Below are 23,019 nucleotides of genomic sequence, written 5' to 3'. Positions count from 1 at the left end.
TTGAGGTCCAGGGTAGCAAGTGACTTCCCCAAAGCAGGAGGAATAAGAACAGAATTTAGTATTACAGTCCCAGTCTGGGGACTCTGAGCTCAGATCTCATATCATGCAATAAGCCTGGAGCCCCCAAAACATGTCAGAGTCCACACTCAATACTATCTTGTCTATCAAAAGTTACTTACCAAGTGCTCAGGACACAATGACAGAGACAAAAGCCATCCCCAGGCTCAGAACCAAGCTGACTCATAGGTACACTGGGATTGTCATCCGGCTATGAGACAAGGGTTCCCACTGTACATATAACGCTGAAACAACACTGGCCTTGCGTCATCAATAGGACACCACCAAGACCATCTTCCTGACTGGCTCTAGCAGAAAAAGACTGCATTTTAAAAAGCACTTCTTCTACGGGAGTCGTTTGATGTGCTAAGAGATACACCCCCAAAATAACCCTGGGGAAGGGATTACACTCTCACAAAGTGCATGAGGGGTCTACAACTTTCACTCTGTAGAGTGCTTTGCTCAGGAGGGAGTTGGGGAGTAAGTGTGTATCTCCCCAAAGCTGCTACTCCTGACACAGGCAGTTCTACTCCCTTCTCCACTTAGACATAATTATCATCTAAAACCATGCTCTTCACAGGGGCCTGGGCAGCAGCACCATCCAGCTAACCTCCAAACATGGCTGGCCTCTAGGACCCCCTCCGTGGGTGAAGGAAGCAAGCCCACCCCATGGCCCACCTCTCGGGAGCCTTCCTCCCACAGTACCAGGCCCTTTCCTTCTGCGGCTCCAAGAGGAAATTCCTTGTCAGTTAGACAAGGCGGCTTCCGATCCAGCGCTACTCTGTTTCCTCAACAATCAAGCAACTGACCCCACAGGCCTCAGGCAGGCCAGCAGGCTGAGGCAAGCTTCATTTTCATGACTGAAACTTGATGTTTTTATGAAAACCTTGTGAGTTACAGAGTGAGAAGGCCCTGGGCTTAGGCACCAAGAACACAGAGCAGATCAGCCCTCTTCACAGGTCTCTGCAGACATTCCTGCATTTTCAAGGCTAACCGTGGCCCACTCACCAAGGGAGCTGACTGGACTCTTCACTGCACTGTGACTTTACAACCTGCAAAGGTCTGGATGCTGAACTTGCACACTGACCTCAGCATTTCCAGCACCTGCCTGGAACAGAGGATGGAGCCCACAGGATCAGGGAGTGGAAGGCCATGAAACGCACAGCAGGGTAGCTCTGCATGCTTTTTCCATGTACACATGTCACCCAAGCCTCAGGCTCATGAATGTGGCATGTGTGAGGGAGGTGGGTGGGTGAGGGATCAGGAAAGGGCCGAGGATCTGTGGTGAATGGAAAACTAACTTCTTCCTTTGAAAGGCGCACGCACACACGGACACGCGTGCACACACACACGGAGCACATGCATCACCACAGCCATCTGAGCTTAGAGAAGTCCTGCTGTCATGGTGGATGCAGCTTTGACAGTGGCTGACACCCCTCTACAGGAAGACCAGCATCTCCAATAAGGACAGGACAGGACCCCTGATGTCCTTGAGCCCTCAGAGGCCTGCCTTCTCAGAGGTCCCCACAAAACACACACTTCGCATTTAACACGCTGACCCTGCACCATCTGTGGGAGGGCGCGCCCACCTCAGAGGCTCTGCCGACCGCCCTTCCTTCATGACAGTTAACTCCAGCCCTAACAGAACAGTCCCTCCTGCTCCCTTCCCGCGGGCTGAAGTGAGACCCTCCCCAGCTCTTTCAACACCACATCTTCCCTCTGCCTGGCCCTCTCTCTGCCTTTCGGCCATCACTTCATCTCACCCACTAGCTGATCTGAACAACAGCTCCCAAATCCCCCACCTGGAACTTCCAGCATGGGACCTCATGTGTAAACACGGTATGCGCAGTTAGGTACAGCCTAAGTGTGGCAGTTAATTTTATGTGTAGACTTGACCAGCTCGAAGGCATCCAGACATTCAGCCTGTCACATGTGAGAAGGCAGAGTGAGCAGAGCAGACTTCTCTGCCCAAGGTCGGTGAACCTATCAATCAAATGAACCCTTGAACAGAACAGCCTGTGTAAATGAGAGTTCCTCTGACTGACTGCTCCAGGACTTGGACAGCACTGGTCATTTCCTGCCTTTGTTCTTGAACTCAAAATCAGGCTTGGGGGTCTTCAGCCTGCCAGCTCTCAGCCTGCGACTTCTATTGTTGGCTCTCCTGCTTCAGGCCATAGACTTGGTCAGAACTCATGCCTCATCATGCTGGGTCTCCAGCTTCCGGAAGACAGATCCTAGAATATTCAACACATTACAGTCACGCACGCACGCACACATTCACACACACACACACACACACACACACACACACACACGCACACGCACACGCACACGCACACGCACACGCATGCGCACACGGCTCTAGCTCTCAGGAAGAGCCCTTAAAACAATGAGCCTAACTGCTTGTTCTGTGCCTCTGGAGAACCTAGCACAGAGGGGTAAGGACAGCCCCAGGGGATGGCAGACGACGGCAGAGCCAGGAACACCAAGCAGTTCACCACAGCTAGGATGGGAACACGGAGCCGATTCCCGGGGAGCCTGAGAACTGGGGCAGAAGAAACTTCTGTTCCTTCAGCCGCTGCCCCAGGTGCTTTGTCTCGGCAGCCACAGGACACCAGCACACGTGCAGGGCCTCGGCTTCTTCCCCTCACTGTACGGTCCAAGCCCACTGGAGAGCATCGCTTTAACAGGAGGAGGGCTGCTACCTTGAGCCTAGAGACAGCCATGCAGAGAGACTAATGTGCTAACGTCCCTCTCCCTCGGAGACAGCCAGCCAGCTGGAGAAGCGGACCGGGAACTCACTCATCCGATTCACAACACCAACTTCCCACAGGCGGTGACCTCGCCTCCAGGAGAGCTGCCAAGTTGATGACTGCCGGGCCGGGGCAGGATCCAGTGTGGCCCTCCTCTCCATCAGACTGTGACCTTGAACAGGCACCTCACCCCTGGGGTCTCAGTGTCTTTATCTGTCAAATGCGGTGTGTAATAAAAGCCCAGGCTATCTGCTCTCTACAGGCTAACTGTGGCTCGTTTTAATTTGTGCTGGTTCTGAAAAGCCGCCCAGACCTCCAGCCCCAAGGTGAGACCTTGATTCTGCGGACTTCTATTCAGGGCATACCTTTGGTACCTACTGCACACTGCACTCGAGTCTCTCTGTTAGTCCACTGTACCATTAACTGTCACACACACACACACACACACACACACACACACACACACACACACACACACACACACACACACACACACGGTCCAGACTCATGTCACAGCTTCTGTAACTGCAATTCTGCCCACTCCCTAGGACCTCCTGCATCTGTGCAGGGTGCGCTGGGACCCCGCAGCTTCCAGACCACATGCTCATTCCCCAAGCACGGCTTGCAGGAGCACTGCTCTCTTCCCAGGTAGATACCCGACCCTGGGTGTTCTGCAGGCCTTGGGTACAGCCTTCTCCGCATTCTACCTGCAGTGACCTCAGTGCATAGGCCGACCCTGATCATTAGAGCCTCGGGCAGTAGATGACACAGCCAACACTGTCCATGTCTGGAAACAGGTAACACATGGCAGTGTACAGAAGATGGGAAGAGTCTCTACTCTCTAAAGCCTGAGACCTGGACTCCCTCTGTCCTGCCAAGTGTCTGTCAAGTGTGACTTGAAACAGACACGTTACCTCTCAGGGCCTGAGAAAAGTTCATTCTAGGTCTTCCAGCATTCAGTCTCTCTAAATAAAAGTGGGAAGGCCTTTGCACCTGGGGTACTGATGTGCACGTGAGAGTTGTTCACTGGGAAAGCATGGGGTGAGAGTTCCTCTCCTGCCAAGGCTCCCTGAGAGCCCCCCACCTGCACCCCTCTCTTTTCCCATCTGTCTCTAAGTAGCTACTGATCTCCAGACCGAGCCCCTTCAATGTTAGCAGGCTATATGCATTTTCATATGTACAGTCAAATGTTCAGTCATTCACTTAAAAACATGGACTGGAGATGGCTCAGGAGGTAAAGGTTCTGGCCACACAGGCCTGTCAAACAATCCCTGCAACCAATATAAAGGTGCAAAGAGAAAGCCAACTCCAAAAAGTTGCACTCTTACCTCCCCAAATGCATGCCTGCGCATTCACACATGCACACACACACACACACACACACACACACACACACACACACACAAATCAATTAAAAGTTTAAAACCAGTTACTAAGGAAAGGAGTGTGCAAACAGAAGAAATTACTTCAGTCACTGAATACCTGCTGGGTAGATGTCCAACTCTATAAAGAGCGTTCTGGATCCTCACAATCACCCTGTGAGTTAAGTCCTAGATGGGCCTGGATCCCTAAAGAGGAAACTGAGGCTAGAATGAGAACTAACCCTGTTCTAGTATTAGAACATAAGGGCTTGGCTCTCCCCTCAATGAGGACTGAGCAGGAGCTGAGTTCCAAAAGAGCTGGGCTCCCAAGTCCCTTCCTCACCCCTCTGCCCCAGCACCCCCACTGCGGGACCCCTTCAGCAGCGAAGACTGAAGTGCTCCAGTAAGCCAAAACTTCCCAAAGTCCACGTCTCAGGCGGTGCAGACAGCCCAGGAGCCAACCTGCAGGAACCATCCGGCTATCGGTGTGCTGGCTTCCTGGTAAGGCTGCAGTTTCTCCTAAAGACCCCGGTACCTGGCAAACTGTCACAGTATCCCACAGCAAGCAGGGAGCAGGGGCGATGGCCACGCAGCTGGAAGAAAAGCCTGCCCCACAGAGGCTCTCTCCTGGGCTTTGCGGAAGCCACAGCATCTGGTTTTCAGGTGCGTGGTCTCCACATGCTTTTCACCATGTCGGAGGCCTCCTTGGCAGACCAGTCTCAACTGGTACTTACACACACCCAGTTCCTCAGGGAAATACTCCAAGATATACTCAGGGACCCTACACCAAATCCCGAGCGTCCGGTCACCGTACCTAGACTCTGGCAGAAGTGGAAAGAATGTGAAACCAGGAGGTCTGGCTCCCAGGTGCCACGCCACCACCCCTGGTGCCACAGTGCTTCCGCCACGCTGTGCAGAGCCAATCAAGATCCTTGTGTGCTCTACTCAGTGGCTACTATGGCCTGCCCACTCTGACAGTAAGCTCTCATCACTGAGATCTGGAGACTGAGAAACGAGTGCCAGGACTTTACCGGGAATCGACAGAATGCTGATAAAACACAATCTATGTATAATGTCAGCCAGTAAGGAAAGGGGCAAACTTGTAAACTGTAGTAGAAATCAGGACATCTAAGAGCACCGCGTGGGCACTGCTGTGATGTGCTAAATGAATGTGAACATCCAACAAATCAATTCCAGTTTTAGAGAAACACAGGCATACTAACACACAAACACTGCGTAAGAGAAAACTTCATGCGCTAGCAATCTGTCCATCAACAGGAAACCAATTCACAAACTGATACACCTACAGCACACTTTATAGACAAAACAACAGAGAAGAGATACATGCATGTAAATAACTTCACAATATCTTACAAGAACAAAGAAAGTAGTGGAATGGTGTGTACAATAAGATCTAGGCTTGCAAAACAAAGAAATCCTACGTGCGTGTGTCTGAATGGGCTGACAAATGGCTTCAAGATGATCATCCAGCTGCTAAGACTAGTTGCTGCTGAGGACTTGGCAGGGAGGAGGTGCCGGGAGAGGGTTGCTGGGTGTTACCACGGCTGCTCGCCTCTTCCACACTCCTTCTGTAGGAAGGTGGGGGTGTGGAAGCAGATGCTCACACGCCACCTGTACGAGCTAAGAAGAACGCCACTGGCCTGCCTGTAAACACCACCACCAACAGATTGTCCTGCTGCCAAACTGCACCACACATCAGTATATGTTTCCATGCCACACTCCAGGAGGAACTAAAAGATTCAAGCCGAATTTCTGACAACAGGCCAAACTGGGATTGACCGGGTAAGAGGGCAACGTGGAAGCAAGGAGAGCCATGAGTTCCTGAGAACACACAGGCCTTTCCTACCCTCAACCTGCCAGGCCCGAAGGCACCAGATCTGGGCCTTTCCTCACACAGATGTCAAAGGAGAACTCCCCTTCCTGTAGCAGAGGGGAGGTCTCCCTCCCGCACCCACTGAGGATCTGGCCAAACTCCACCTGCCCAACAGACGCACGCACGCACCATGTGCCAGTGCCCGTGTTGGTGAGAGGGCCAAGACTGGCAGAAGAGCCTGCTCAGTGGATCCCGCCACTCCTGCAAGCAGCCCGGGGATCTTTCCCTCACTCCTCAAACCCAAACCGCATCAGTATACAAATCCGACAACTCTGCCCACAGAGCAGCGTTAGCACAGAGAGATAACCCAGCGTGTCCTGGCCAAATGTGTATTTACTCTCTCTGCCTGCCAGAGCCACAGCGCTGCTGTAGATTTAAACATCTGATAAATATCTTCTCTGATTCTGAGTAGTAACTAAAACAAACAGACCCCAACACACACACACACACACACACACACACACACACACACACACACACTCCTCAAAGAGGCGGCTCTGCTTTGGACCTAATACTCCGCGGCAGCTGCGATCTTCAGTAAGAGCACTCACTCTTCCACAGCCCGGGCCCCACCCAGACAAGGATGCTATTGCAGTCGACAGTCTGGGGGACCAAAAGGAGGCACCTTAGGACCATGATGTGAGGTCACCCCCGCAAAAGAGAAAGCAAGCAGTAAGCGTAGGCGCTGAGGTGGGTCTACACTAGTGTCTTCCAGCAGAGACCGTGAGACAGGCTGAGAAGCTGTGCAAAGAGGTCCAACCTCGGCTGCCTCCTCATCCTCACAAAGAACATAGCGCAGACAGAGCCAGAACCTGGCCAAGCGATCCCCAGCCTGACCAGAACCAGAACAAACAGGAATGCAATCTGGAAATGGAAGGCAAGTTTCTTACAGTCTCCGGCACAGACTAAGGGAGCTGACCCAAGATGCGTGAACAGTGGATTCCATGTAGGAATTCCAGTCACCCAGGGCTCATAAGCTGCTCCACCTGAGTATGCCAGCCTCTGCTGCACAGGCTACAGCCCTTAAGGCAGCGGCTCTCAACCTATGGGTCTTGACCCTTTGGGAAGTCACATATCAAACATCCTGCACGTCAGATATTTACATTACAATTCATAACAGTAGCAAAATTACAGTTATGAGAATTTCAGAGTTGGAGGTCCCCACAACATAAGGAACTGTATTAAAGGGTCGCAGCATTAGTAAGGTTGAGAACCACTGCTCTAGGGGAAGATAACCTCTGTTCCTCGGAGTTGGCCACTAACCACAGTAAAGGCGTCACCACGCTTTCCCCGGCAATCCCACACGGGCAAGCACAGAGACCTGAGCACTGACCCTAGCATGTCTGCTTGGGGACCAGCAATTACTGGGATGCCAACCGCTTTGAAACTAGGCTGCATCCTTCTAGCACTTTCCACTTAAATGCTCACACCGCATCTTCCTAAGTGGGGTCTAAGGAGCCCGACTTCAGTCCTGAAAAGCCTCTGGAAATGATAAGGTCAGAGGGCGACCACAGAGAAGGCCCTTCTGGTCCCACTAAGACACTGTCTCTAGCTGGCAGCGAGACACCAGCAGAAACCATCCCTGCTACTGCAGATTTCCGCTCAGCATCACCAGGCTCGGAACTCAAAGCTGTAGAAGGAAGAGGAGCAGGAGGAATGGATTCTCTGAACTCCATCCTCCAGAGACCGAGCTCTCCCATTCACTGTGCGCCTTTCCCCCATCAGAGGGCCACAGTGCGTGTTCTTCATGCGGGCTGTGTTTTGAGCCCACTATATTAATGGACTCTTTTCTACTAATTTCCCTTTGCTGTGCGTAACACTCCTTGTACAGACTTGCCACTTTCTACTGAGGAAGCTCCCGAACTACAAGACAAAGGCCCTATGCGATCCTCCCCAGTGAGCACAGCCCCACTGGCCAGGATCGACGTAAGCACAGGCCATCGTCATGGCTGACTAGCTGTTGGACACGTGTCTGAACCATCACTACATCTGTGACAGTCTCTCCAATTCTCCGAGCATGCTTCTGAGCACTGGAGACAACACGACCAGCCTTTCATGTCTGCAAGACACACGTCTGTGAGCCATCACTACACCATGCTTTGTGGACTGTGCGATGGGTCTCTCAGGTGTACTGTCAGGATCATGTCCACGCCATAACACCCTAGCTCTCCAAGAGTGACCAACTCTATGGCTGTCCCCAGCCTGGTTCAGTATCCGGTGCTCTTTATTTCCTCTGCACAATCCATGGGCAAGAATGAACCCAAGAGAACAGAGGGCAGAGGCAAGCTCTAAAGTGTAAAAGCTAGGCTATCAAACTGGAAAAGAAATGGAAATTAACTCATTATTAACACAACGTAAGAACAGGGAAGGAACAGATGAAAATATAAATTCCTGGGATGCTCTGGACTTCAACTGTTTCAAAAATTTAGGAGGGTGGCATTTTAAAGACTTATAGTGGAGATATTTCCACGGTTTAAAAACTATTTTTTAATAAATTTCTTCAGGGAATTAGAAGGCACTTTTATAGACTGACTAGATCCTAATGAAAATCCCGGCATCCGTCACAACAAACACCCTCTTGGAATTTAATTTCCCTTCTGCACACAACTGACGACAGAAATTCACTGATGTTGCCGCTAAGACAAGTCATAGTCTGCCTAGAGTGCAAAACTTCAAAGCCAGCAGGGGCAGGCGGGCTGGCGGGAAATGATTCCACATCTACCTGTATTCCTCATCCACCGTCAGCCAGTCACTTCCTCCATGACCTTCCTGCCCCATCCCTTCCAGGGCCTCCAGAAGCCCCCAAATTCAGCTATCCTTTCCTTGTCCAAAAAAGAAAAGAAATCCAGAAAATAAGCCAAAGAAAACTAACTATAACTATCCATCTCCCAACACATGGTTTGCCCTTTCTGGCTTCTGATTTTGTTCAGTTCCTTCTTGAACCCATCCCCCCAAGGCCCTGGAATGTTCTCTGTGTACACTGGGACTGGCGTGAGGAGGCAAAAGCCGGAGGAATTATTCATAAGGACAAAAATGTTCTTTAAAAAGCCTTTCTCCCCTGAGGACAATTCCTCCTGGAAGACTTAATCAATCCCATTATCTGGAGTGCCTGGGCAAGGAGAGAGAGGAGGGGCCGGGCTTCGCCCAGCCTGGTTCACAGGTGAGGGAAAGCAGCATGGCCCCCATCTTACACAGGCACACCCCAGGTCAGAGGTGAGGCAAGGGCTCGGGACTTACACCTGGGCCCACTTATACTCCCAAGACTCATGGCACAGGCGGCTTCCAGTGTCCAGTGCTTATGGCCCAACATCCTGAGTAAGACAGCATGTTGATTTTCAGGTTCATGACGTCACTTAGAGATGGCAACCTTTTAGACAGATAAGAATTGCTTTCCCATCACTACAAAAGGCTATCTGCATGCGGAGAAGCTGCTGGGACCCAGAGTTGTGCCTCTTGGCTTTGCTTCCTTACCCATGAACCGAAGCCCATTCCTCTTCACCAAGTCTAAAAAGCATCAAGGGGCTCACGTGGTAACTATATTGAAAACATGACCTTTGTTCATTTACCAGTCTCTGTTAAAGTCATATTCACAGATGCACACACTACAGATATTTTAAGGGCTGGATGTAATTAGTCAAGCCCTCACATTTTTAAGATACCATTTTACAATATCTTAAAGTTGTTAACATCTACCATCACTCCCAAGAAACTAGCAAAACAATTTTAAGGATTACTGAAAATGACATGGTCAAGTCAAAGCCAATGTGGATTTGGAAAGCTGAAAATGGAAGTGGACAGGAGAAGAACATTCAGTTATGACAGAACAAGAAAACCCTCCTCACCTCCCACACCTTAGCTCGACCATTAATACACTGGTTAGCCCCGGTTACAGGGATCTGTGACTGCCCTCAGCACCCAGAAACTGTTTCCCCAAGTTCAGATGAGGGGTTGCCCTGGGGGGACTGGGGAATATGGTGTAGACGCAGCACACACTGCTACTTGGAGCTATTTTTTAATGACTGCACCCAAGCATACTGCATGCCTATTTATTTACTACTTTCACTTGAAAGCAATCAGCTTAGTTCAGAAACACCACATGCACTAGGAAATCAGCCCACTACTTCTAAGCCGGGATGGAAGAGACCGCAGGGCAGCAGTTGCACGCGCCTCAATCAGACAGAAGGATAATGAGATCTGGACATGTCCATCAGGGAGGGCTCCATCAAGCCAACTGAGCGACCACCCTAGGCTTGAGGGCTAAAAAAAGAAACCGTTCATGCCCATGGGTGATATGTTCAGTATGTTCTCAGCTTGAGGAGCAGCTTTATAGCAAAGACCGGGACCACCACTGCCTGCCTGAACACAGCACTCACAAGGCACACTTACCACCAATTACTTTTTTGCTTTGTGTGGTCAATCTCTTCAGCTTCTGTTTCCCTTTCAAGCTACCCTAATTTTTTCCTGAGAGCAAGTAGAAACATATGTGCACACGGGAGTCTGCAAGTCAGACAAGGCTACACTCCAAGTCTCTCTCTAAAACCTATTCCTGCATCCCATTGCACAGATAACAACATTGAGGTCCGCATGGCTCACCCAAGGTCATGTCCTACGGACACACTGAGATTCTCCCAAGGCCTCAAGAGGCCCCTGACCTGGGCCCACAGCTGTATGCTACTGCGCTGGACTTGGCATAGTGGTGTCGTGAATATTAAGTTTATTCGGGGGTGGGAGTCATCCGGTTTATCAAAGGGCGCCACATAGGTTGTTCTAATAACTCACGGGCATCCGCTGAAACCTTGTTTGGGAAGTATCCAACGGCAGACAGAAAATCAGAGGCCATGTCTTCTATCCACACACCATGTGTGCATGTGCTGTGTGGCTCTGGGCAGCTGCTGGCCCAGCCCCGGGAATCTCTTAAACGCTAGGGGGCCCCGACTTTCGCAGCACCGAGCAGGGAATGAGAGGGTGGGTGGGTGTGCGTGCTCCATGCGGTCCCATCCCACTCTCCTCGGAACACCCTACACGTACCGTTCGCTCGGCGGCCGGCTCAACTTCCCCAGGACCAACGCACCGCAGGGTGCGGTGAACGAGGCACCGGGAGGGGCTGTCCTGGAGCCCGCGACGCAGGAAACCACACTCAGTTCCTTCCCCACGGGGGCCCCGGACGCCACGAGGGGCCCCCAACTCCGGGCCGGGCCCCTGGGCCGCAGCGGGGAAGAGGCCAGTCCGTCCCCGCCGCCTGCCTGGGTTCCCCGGCCGCCCGCCGCCACCTGCAAACGCGCGCCCCTCTGCGGGCCGCGCGTGTGTCCGCGTGTCCGCGCGGGGCCTCGGCCGCCCGCGCCGCACTTCCCGCCCGGCCCCCGGGGCCAGCGAGCCGCCCCAACTTTTCCCGGCCCGGCCCGGAAGGCAGACGCGGCGGGGAGCGCAAAGCCGTCCCGCCCGCCGGCGCGCGCCCCCCGCGGCGCCCCGGCCTCCCGGCCCCGCTCGCCGAGGCCCCGCTCGCAGCCGCGCGCACCCCGCAGCCCCCGCGCCCACCTGCCGCCGCCGCGCACGGCCGGGTACGTGGCAGGGGCCGCCGCTCGCCCGCCTCGCCTCTGCTCGCGCCTCGCGGGCGGCTCCGGGGCGCGGGACCGCGGCGCCAGGCGCCCTCTGCCGCCGGGAAGCCGAATCCTGCGCCCTAACCCTAACGCGGGGCCGGGCCCGGCGGCACCCTGCACCCTGCAGCCTGCAGCCTGCACTCTGCACCCTGCACCCTGCACCCTGCAGCCTGCAGCCTGCGGGAGCCCGCCAGGCCTGGACCCCAGCCCGCCACATGCAGGGGACGCACGTGTCGCTGTCTGGCCCAGCGGAGGCAGCCAGGCCTGAAGCACCCAGAGTCCAGGACCCAGTGAACAGGAGGTGGGGGGGTCTGTCTTGCCAAACGAAGTGCTACACTGCATGGCCAGGTACACCAGCTGCGCCTCCGCCATTGTTGAGGGGAGAAGGGAAGGTTCAGGGTTTGCGGAGTGTTAGGTTCTACATGGCGGAGGCTTCCTCAGGTGGCCACTCTTGCAAAACTGTTTTCAGGTGGCCCTTGGGTACGTTCAGAAGGCTGCACAATTTCATGTCCGACACAGGTCAGTTGCCCGATGGCAGAAGTTTGTGCAGTGTGATCTGTGCCTGGGGTTTATGAGGAAGCAAAATAAAAACACAAATCTTCCCCTCCATCCAAGTAGACTTTCACACCTCAAGGGGATGATATTCTGACGAGGGTTTGTTTCTTATGAATTATACATGTGCACACATGTTCAGCTTATCATAAATAAAATGGGATTGCTTGCACCTTATCTCATCAGTATTAAAGCCCCACAAGGCCCTAAGCTAAATGTTACTAAGGACTTGTAGCCAAACACACAGGTTTTAAATCAACCACTCAAAAGCTGAACAGTCTCAGGAAAGCTAATCTCCTTTTGCCAAAAATGAACTCGTCCATAATAGTCGTAAAACCTACTTCCTGGTGTTTGGTTTGAAGATCCGCAGAGATCATGTACAGCACTTAGCCTAGCCATGGCGTTCTTATTTGTTTGGTGACTGGTCTATTGCAGGATGAAAACACACATGTGTATAAGAAGGCTAGTTTGAGGTCTGAGGAGATGACTCCGGTGCTGACCACTCAAGCCTTAGGACCTCAGTTCAGGATCTGCACCCCATAAAGCTCAGCATAGTGTGCTCCCTCCCTCCCTCCTTCCCTCCCTCCCTCCCTCCCTCCCTCCCTCCCTCCCTCCCTCCCTCCCTCCCTCCCTCTCTCTCTCTCTCTCTCTCTCTCTCTCTCTCTCTCTCTCTCTCTCGGTCTGTCTGTCTGTCTGTCTGTCTGCTTAAAATCCTAGTGGGGGAGGGGAGACATTTACATCCCTGGAGCACTCTGACAGACGGACCAGCTAGCCTAGCTAAAAGGCTGAGATCGAGGTTCCATGAGAGACCCTGTCACAAAAAACAAGGTCTCAACCATAGAGGAAAGGCCACGGTGTTGACCTTTGACCTCCACGTGCACATGTTCCTGCAGGCGCACAGGGACACACACAGGAAGTAAAGGCCAATTTTTAAGGTTTACTTTTTACTTTATCTATGTGTGCCCGAGGAGGCCAGAAGAGGGCGCCAGATCCCCGGGCGGCTCAGTTACAGGAGGTTCTGAGCCATCTCGCCCGTGCTGGGACTAAAACTTGAGTCCCCTGGGAGAACAGCAAGCCCTCTTAACTTCCATGCTCCCCACCCCCCAAAAAAAGGCTGTTTTTTCACTTGAGGACATCTTTGCATCTTAGGTTTTGTTGTTTTTTTAATTTTGTTTTGTTGGTTTTTTTATTTGTTAGCTTCTTGGTTTTTTGTGTTTTTTTTCCAAGACAGGGTTTCTCTGTGTAGCTTTAGCTGTCCTGGAACTCATTCTGTAGATCAGGCTGGCCTTGAACTCACAGAGATCCTCCTGCCTCTGCCTCCCGAGTGCTAGGATTAAAGGTGTCTGCCACCGCCACCTTAAGGACATCCTTGAGACCCTGGGTGGTGGCTCTGTCACTTGTGTAGGAACAAGGCCACCTCTGTCTCTCCTCTGAGTCATGGTAACGCATTGGTTTGTTAAAAGCTGTGACTGTGGCACAGATTTCCTAAAGAGCTTCTGTGACCAGCCCTTTAAAAAGGAATAACCGGTCTCTGAGGTGATCTCTAGAGCACACAGGTATTTCATAGACGCACTATCAGTGTAGTTGGCAAGCACATTGGGTGAGTCTATCTAGTGTTGTGGGTCCTAGATTGAGAGAAACAATTGTGTGAGGTAAGGTTCTTGTGCTTTGACAGTTTGAGCTCTGGGGGATGAGACATGCACGGTGTCCTCCATCAAGGGCAAGGCCCAGTCTGCAGCACTTTTTCCTCTAAAGGTGATGTATAGAACTTCCCAAGGCCACCGCCAAAATTCCCAAGTACTTTTATGAGCCATTGAAGAAATCAGCCCCTTCATGAGGTGACTCCGACGTTCCTTTGGGTCTGGTCAGCACCTGTTTTGCACCTTGGTGAAAGGCCCTCATTTTCTCATTCGAGTTGCATTCCCAAAGGTCAAGAGCCACAGGTCACCCAGCACTCCCCTGACGGGAAGGAAGAGGCACCACGCTCTCCCTGAGATGGTTCCCGCCCATGCTGACCATGTGACCCGCTTGGACCTGTGGGTATTTTATGAGATCTAATGAGCTGAGTACTTGAGCCTTTTTCCTTGCTCTTCGGGGTGCTGCCCCCCTAAGACTGCCACAAAGAACCCCGGTCTAACTTCTACACATACGAAAAAGCCCAAGGAGAGAAAAGCTCTGCAACACAGCCTGAGTGAGGTCTGGGCAAAGCCAGCCACAAGGAACCCGGGATTTCAAAATGTAAAATGGTACTGATTTAAGTCGCTGGGCATTTGGGATGGTTTTTACACGACAATAGATAATGGAGACACCCACCCTTCCTGGTAAGCATGTCTACAGTTACAAGAATCAGTCTCCAGCTAGTGTTTTTCTGTCGTGAAGTATTCAGCTGAAGCCTGTGCTGTGTCTGAGCTTAGCCAAGCATCACATTTTATGTAAATGCCTCTCCCAGAGTCCTTCATTGAATTGGTTCATCACTGAGCCTGGCAGTTTAAAATTCTTTTGCTGCCAGTATATGACAAGGGGCTGGCAAGGTCAGCTGGTAAGCTATCAAGCTTTGAGTCTAACTGACTGGAATGCCAGCCGTAGGTGTCATGGAGGTTGGGTATGTTCATTTCTTCCCCTGTATTGTAAGCTCCTTAAGGACGAGGTGTGGTGGTAATCTAATTGTATTGAAATATTATTTTGATTTGTACTGAAATATTAATTTGATTGTATGTTAATAAATAAAGTTGTCTGGGGGTCAGAGCTATTAGAGCCATAGCAAGAGTGTGGCGGTGGTGGCACACGCCTTTAATCCCATAGATATCTGTGTGTTCAGGGTCAGAGCTATTAGAGCCATAGCAAGAGTGTGGCGGTGGTGGCACACGCCTTTAATCCCATAAGATCTCTGTGTGTTCAGGGATACAGCCAGCATTGGAGACATATGCCTTTAAGACCTAGGGGGCTGTACATTCAGACAGTGACGAGGCAGTCATGTGTTTGGGTTTACAACCAATGAGAAGGCAGAACAACATACTTTAAAAATACGAACCGACAGGAAGTAGGTCTCTTTTCGCGAAGCTGGGACAGCAGGAGGAAGGGTGAGATTTTAGCTCTGAGCTCTGACTTCTTGGCTTTCTCTTTTACATTGTTTCTGTGTTTCTTATTTAATAAGACGGTTGGTTACATCTACAACGAGGTGTGTGTGTGTGTGTGTGTGTGTGTGTGTGTGTGTGTGTACCATGGTGTGGTGCATGTGAAGGTCAAATAATGACCGTGGGGGTCAGTCCTTGCCTTCAGCCTAGTGTAAAGAGGGGTCTCTTGTTCACTGCTGCATATACCAGGCTGGCCGACCTGTGAACTTCTGACAATTCTCCCTTTGTCTCCCAAGAGGGGCATGCTGGGACTGCGGGTGTTTGTGCTATTGCATCTGGCTCTTCATGTGGGCTCCAGGGCTAGAAGTCAGGGGTACCTGTCAGTCAGTGCAGCAAGTGCTTTACCCCATAAGCCGTCTCCTTAGCCCGTGGTAAGACCAGATCAGGAAAGACTGGGAGAGAAGCAGCAGCAGGACCATTGAATCTAGCACCTCATCATGTCACGAGGAAACACCTGAGCTGGGAAGGAGCTGATGGATCCCCAGGGATCTGTCTCGACACAGACTCTTTTACAAAGCTCCTGAACGGTTCTGGTTTTCCTTTCTGACATTTGTTGAAGTTTAAAATATTCTCCCTGGGGCTAGAGAGGCTGCACGGTGGCCAAGGGCCCATGCTGCTCTTGCAGAGGACCCGAGATGAGCTCCCAGCACCCACGTCAGGGAACTCCCAACTGCTTGTAACTCCAGCTGCAGATTTGACCCCTCTTCTGGCCTCCTAGGGTACCCAATGTTGTGCCCATGTTGCAAATCCCCCAGAGACCACCAAGGAGCAGGTTTCTGATGCAAGCACACAAGGGTCTTTTTATTTTCAGGTTCGAACCCAGACCAACACTCTATACTCCGACGCAGTGGATGGAGGGAAATGTGGCAGTGGAGATGGGCTCAGGGGCAGGAGAGTTTTTAAAGGGAAAAGCCACCAGCTGGGAATTACATGTTTTGGCGTTTTGGGATCCGGTGAAAGGATATGGGACAGGGTGATTTTTTTAAAAAAAAACTATTGGTCTAAACTTTCAGTGTGAAATCATATTTGAAACTAATTGGCTGCTTCTAGGGTATGGGGTTTGAGTTACATTGTCACAGCACATTCCTGGACCTGAGTACAGGCCCAAATCACCAGGTTGTCTAAGGTGGTGGCCTTTCCCTAAGATGGAGTCTGTAAAGTCATGTCTAGGCCTTTATATTGCCCTCACACCATATACACATAGCATATACTCACACACACACACACACACACACACACACACATAATTAAAAACAAAAATAAGTCTTTAAATGCAATGACTATTTAAATACAATCTTTAAATACATGATCTTGGGCAATCTAAGAGATAGGGTAGTCACCATCACACACATACACACACATACACACATACAGTGGTAGATGGGCAGGTGGCCTACAATCTCTTATCCATGTTTCAGAAGGGCCACGAGCTGGGGTCACATAGGGGTTGTTGGGGACAAACAGGCTTCGCCAAGGCTCAACCACTAGAACAGATGCTGGTTTTCTGTGCCTTTTACACCACAATCCCTAGAAGAAAGCAGCTTGGCTTCACATGGGCAAGAGAGCTCCCGCGGCCAACAAAGACTCTTGTAGAGATGTATCTTCCCTGAGCTAAGGGGGACAGTCCAACTTCCTGTATTAGAAAAGGTGTGAGGGAGGGGTTGGCACAGTAACAAAGTTCAGCCTGAATCAGAAAGACCAGTGGTGTGTGCTTCTCTCATGTGGATCTAAAATGTTAAGTGTATACCTAAAACTATTTATATGTGTATATGGTATGAATGTAGACATGAAGCTGGCTAGGGAAAGGAAAGGGACGAGTGTAGGGGGTGAATTTGGTCCAAAAGTCCATCATATACTTCATCAAAATGTCTTTATGAGTCTCATCTCTGTGTACAATGGCTGTGCACCAGGTAGCAGGAAGAGTCCTATTGCTTTAACCTGTGCATCTGCATTTCCACCAGAAGCTAGCCCGTTCCTTCCATGAAGTTTGCTGGAATCTGACTTCCACAAAGTAAACTAATACATCTATCAAGTAGTGTAATAAAAACCTCTTTTTTTCCCTCACAGTAATATATAATTTTTCACAAAGACTTTGAGCAAAATCATACCTACTCTATTGCACAGCAAAAGGTACACTTGACTTTTCTCACAAAGCTGTTAAACCCCTTCTGAGGAAATGATTTCAAATCTCGGCTTTCGTGTGTGCACAGGAGCACACATGAAGAGTTCACCAGACACCTTCAAACTCACTGGCCCTAACCTGCTAGAGTTGACATCATCAACTAAGACCGGAAGCAATCCCTACCCCTTGTCCACTAGCAGTCAAGCATGGTAGCCCAGGCTTACCTCCAGTTTGCGGTCTTCCTGCTTTAGCCTCCTGAGTGCTGGGATTCCAGGCCTGTGCCAGCCAGACCCAGCTCAGAACTTAATTTCCTCCTAGAGTGTCATCTGCTTCCCTGTCTTCATGCTCCTTGACTCCCTTCCGGATGTCACAGGCTTGTTTGGGAAACTAGGACCACACTAGAGCGCCACTCCCCAGAGCCCTTCAAAGTGGAACTGTGCTGAGGATGGAGCTGCCCGAGGGCTGAAAATAGTCTGCTACAGTTTTGACATTCCAGACTGGAAAAGAGCACTTCTGATTTGTCTTTATTTACCGTGACCCTCATTTACTGACCTTTATTTACTGTGACTCATCTACCAGCTGTGCCTTTTGGTCTCTGAATTACAACATCAAAACCTGTTTCCTGTTACCTCCACCCCTCTCCCCAAGTGGATTTTCTTATCCAAAAATAGTGACAAAGTTTCTAATCCATGCTTACCTCCTCAATCACCCCATGCCCTTTGAGTGAATATGTACAAGGTATTGAGTTTTGTGGGTACAGGGGTATGCCTAAAATATGTCATCCTTTACCCCCAAGGAGAAGCTCATAAACCAATGAGGAAGCTAAATAAATGAATTTACAAATAAATTGTAGAGGAAAAGAACTAGAGCTGTGTGACAGTATAATAAAAGAAGCAGCTTGGAACTGAGACTTTGGGGGAGGCTATCTGATGAACAGGCAAAGGCCTGTACGGGAACTGCTCCTCTGTGATCCTCACTCAAGGCTTCAAGATCTTAGACAAGAACAGGACAAAGAATGGTAACTTCCCTGTGCATCAGAGGAGAGTCCTGGAGTCGGCCCTGCCTTCCCACAGACAGAGTTGCAGCACAAGGAAACACACGCACACGCGCACACACACAAATATGCCTCTCAACAGCAACTCCTTTTCCCCCACTCAGCCCACATTGGACTTCCAGAAACTCTGGACTCCCCTTGGCTGCAGCACCTGGGTTAGCACCCAGGTGAGTGTCACTGTGTCAGCACCCAGGTGAGTGTCACTGGGTCAGCACCCAGGTGAGTGTCACTGGGTCAGCACCCAGGTGAGTGTCACTGGGTCAGCACCCAGGTGAGTGTCACTGGGTCAGCACCCAGGTGAGTGTCACTGGGTCAGCACCCAGGTGAGTGTCACTGGGTCAGCACCCAGGTGAGTGTCACTGGGTCAGCACCCAGGTGAGTGTCACTGGGTCAGCACCCAGGTGAGTGTCACTGGGTCAGCACCCAGGTGAGTGTCACTGGGTCAGCACCCAGGTGAGTGTCACTGGGTCAGCACCAGGTGAGTGTCACTGGGTCAGCACCCAGGTGAGTGTCACTGTGTCAGCACCCAGGTGAGTGTCACTGGGTCAGCACCCAGGTGAGTGTCACTGGGTCAGCACCCAGGTGAGTGTCACTGGGTCAGCACCCAGGTGAGTGTCACTGGGTCAGCACCCAGGTGAGTGTCACTGGGTCAGCACCAGGGTATCACCTAGGTTAGAGCTCTAGTTCCCATGCTCCACATCCAATCTTTTGGCTCCTGGAGGAAGCAGCTGCCTCAGTCTCTCTTTTCATGCTCACAGTCCTTTCAGTTTGAGACAGCTACCCGTTTACTGAAGATGGATTTTATCTCAGCACATCCTAGTGTCCAATGTCTGATCTGATGTGGGTAAGAGCGGAGTCAGAGACAGCAAGTGTGCTTTATAACTGCAAGGATGATAAGGAAATGGCAGGAGGACCACCCATGTAGAACTGCCCCTGAAACCAAGGAGCCCGGCAAACATGGCTCTGATTGAGCTAAGACTCCACCGTGTCTACAAAAACAGATGCCCTCTGACATACCTCCCTCTACACCTGTTGCCCATGGGAACACTGTAAGTCCAAATGCATTGCAGACACCTAGACTGTCCAATATTGCTGTGGCAACAGTCTGTTAGCCTGCCTGTGAGGCTTCTTAGAAGTCACGGTCACTGCTACAGCCTAGCAGCATACCATGGCTTACATGGCATACCTGGAAAAACACTAAAGTTCAAAACCTATGTCCTGTTCATATTAGATGCACTTGAGCTCTGCACCATCCCATCAGGATCATCTGTATCCAGAGTCAAATCCTGATCACAGAAACATTAAAATGTGTAAATACAAGGGGGAAAAGTTGGCACTTGTCACTGCTTTCATGAAACTCAACATAGACTTTGATTTCCATCTGCTCCACAGCCATGCTTCTGGCAAGGCGAGTGCACAAGCACTTCAGATTCCATCTGGAATCGTCTTTCTTAGATTTGTCTGGATGGCATGTCATCAAGGCACCCACCTTTCCTCTCTTGAATGGATGGGCACCTGGCCACCAAGCTAGGTCACCAGGATGTAAGAACAAGGATGGGAATGTGAGGAGCTGATCACCTCAGATGTGGGATGCAGATAAGATTGCCCACATCTGGCTCCAGAATCAGATCCTGCTAGATACAGCCAAAGAACCCTAAGTGGGTGGGACTCCACTCTTCCCTGTTGGTCCTAGAACTGAGGCCGCCATCTGAAGTCCATGTCTTGGAAATGATCCATGGATAGATGTAAAGGGTCAGCAGACACGTAATTTAATATGTTCAGAAAACTGCTTTTCTTCTGATGGGATGGTCTCCAGTTTTCAAGGGTGTCTGTCAGTTGCCTTTCTCATTGCCATGACAAAATATCCTCAAAAGCAATGTTAACAAAGGAGGTGTTACCTGGTCGAAGTTTGGGGGGTCATTCCATCATGGTGGAGAGATCGTAGAGATGGGAGCATGGGGTGTCTGCTCACTTTGGCCAGTCAGGAAGGAAAGGAGGCAATGCCTCTGCTCTCCTTGTTTTTTGCCTTTATCCAGTCTGAGACCCCAGCCTGTAGAGGGATGCTGCCCACAGTTAGGGTGGACTTTCCCATCAGCCCATCCTGGAAGCCTAGAAATGTCTGTTTGCACTGACTCTCACCTTGTTCCTTTCTGTATGAAGGTGGGCAACACACTGTGGTGCCGTGAGCTAGCCATGTGACATTGCCACTATAGAAATCAGAGATTTTTCACATCATAGTGTTACTGAGATCTGGAAATACAATTTATGCCTCTCACTACTTTAAAATTATAGCATTATAATTAAATCCATATATTAAATCCATAGTAGATGATGTTATTCAACAGGTTAATGAAGTGTATTACTTAGTCATCAATATTTTATAATTGTATCTCAATAGTATCCTGAGAAGAGATCTAAGAGCTCCATCAGGCTGCTGACCCACCCACAACACACAGAGGCCAAAAAACCCTTTAGGGAAAATCCTGATAAGAGTCTCCTTCCCCTACCCATCTTGGTTCTATAACAGCTGAACATCTTGACTCTCAGTATTTCATCTTCTGAATTCAGCCAAAGAAGCATACATCGCCCAGGGCCCAAAGAGAGGAACTGATATGAACTATGTACAGAAACAAATGAGAAGGGAGAGGGGGAGAGAAATGAAGGGGACAGAGGAGAGGGAAGGAGGGGGAGGGGAGAGGGAGGGGGAGGAGGGGGAGTACATCCACAGAGGGCAGACTGGTGATTTTAGGTGGCTGGAGGAGGCCATGGGGAGATTAACCTCTTTGGCGCACAGGGCCTCCTTTGGGATGGTGATTACAACTAGACAGAGGTAATCATGATACAGTACTGCATGTGTTCTAAATGTCACCCGATTGTATACTGCAAAGGGTTCATTTTAACATGAGAATTCGATTCTATTCTAGTAAGATGTAAAATGCAATAATAAGATGAATAATAGAAAATTCCATAGCCAACCCTACTGTGAATTATTTGAGCTCCCACTTAGAGGAAGGTTTAGTGGCATTTCTTTCTCTCTCCCCTCTGCCCCCCCCCCAACTCTTTAGTGCCTACCGAAGTTTCAGATTGTTTATGAAATTGCTAATGTGTACTTCAGCCCCCACATTAAATTCTGGCTTGCACTTAGGCATATTAAAACACACCACTAAATACTCACCTGACAAGCTATATTTTAATCCTCAAACTAGGCTATATTGTACCAGGATGCATGTTTAGTGCACCTGCTAAATTTCTCCTGGATTGAAAATTAGCCAGCAGTGGAGACTGATAAGGGGCAGGAGATGTTACTCATTTCTGTCCTCTCCTGCTGGTTAGTGTCTAGGGGTTGTGAGCTGGAGGAAGTGGGAGATGCCCTAGAGGAGACATCGTTAAGTTCCTTAGCCCTCAACTGTCTTTAAAGACTTCTCCTCTATTCCCTCCACATGAGGCTGTAATGGAGAGTCATTCCAAGATGGAGAACTGTGGCAGCTGTCATGTGTCCCCACTTCATTCTAGACTGTGGCTTTTGGCTGCTCTTTCTTCACCCTGCCCAGGGCTAAGCATGACACCTATCAGCTGTCTGAATTCTTAGGTTGTGAGCTGCCCTACATGCTGGCCTTGGAGGGCTTTTTAGGAAGAAATCTGAAGCACCATTTTGTCTTGCTGCCTCAAATAGGACCTGGGAGATCACTGCAAGTGTTCCTGATTGGGAACTCACTCCACACCCTGGACCTCAGCCCCTGAGGTATGCAGCCCCAAGCAGAGTGCTCGGGCACACATGGGCTCAGGCACACATGGGCTCAGGCACACATGGGCTCAGGCACACATGGGCTCGGGCTCACATGGGCTCAGGCACACATGGGCTCAGGCACACATGGGCTCAGGCACACATGTGCTCGCCCTCCTCCAGCTCCTCTCCTTCCTCTTCCTGTCAGCCTTGCTCTGCCTCTCCCTGCTGCACAAGGCTACACCTCTGCTTCACACTAGGTCCATAAATCCTAAGGTGCGATTTCACGTGAAACTGTTACAAATGCCACACGTCTGCAAACGTTGGAAAGACCGGGGTGCCTTACCCTCAGGCTTCATCTTAAAAATAAAGATTTTTCCAGTTTATTTACCATCTTGTCCCAATTATTTCAAGGCATACACTCACACTATACAAAACTTGTGAAAAAAAATAACACCTATCAGTCCTGAATCTCAATAATTTCAGAAGTTTTCTCTTAAATGTCCATTTTTAATGTTGTATAGCTGAAAATGTCCCTATCCAAGGCTACATGGGAAGCAATTTGAATTCCTTGCTAAAGACACAAGGGCAGACCAGCTCAAGCTAACTGAACAGCTAACCCAGGAACACTGGCCCCGGGCCTCACAGGGGCCTTATGGCACGCTCCAGGGACCATGTTCCCCAACTTCTCTGAGCCTCGATTTCCCCAGCCTTGACATCCATTCTTTCAAGCAGCACTCACTGTGAGCCATGGTGGGCCAGGCGCTCCAA

General features: G+C 50.5%; 1 protein-coding gene across 1 annotated transcript in view; it reads right to left on the bottom strand.

The window, feature by feature from the left end:
* Positions 1-12,034, bottom strand: part of LOC102921577 (uncharacterized) — a 56,327-nt gene extending 44,293 nt beyond the window's left edge. Inside the window, exon 1 of the mRNA XM_016008864.3 lies at positions 11,094-12,034. Coding sequence (XP_015864350.2) covers positions 11,094-12,034 — 941 coding nt within the window. The remainder of the gene's footprint in view (positions 1-11,093) is intronic.
* Positions 12,035-23,019: the final 10,985 nt, after the last annotated feature.

This window comes from Peromyscus maniculatus, chromosome 7 (genome assembly GCF_049852395.1).
Source record: "Peromyscus maniculatus bairdii isolate BWxNUB_F1_BW_parent chromosome 7, HU_Pman_BW_mat_3.1, whole genome shotgun sequence".
Lineage (NCBI taxonomy): Eukaryota > Metazoa > Chordata > Mammalia > Rodentia > Cricetidae > Peromyscus > Peromyscus maniculatus.
This window is presented reverse-complemented; position numbering and strand designations above follow the sequence as displayed.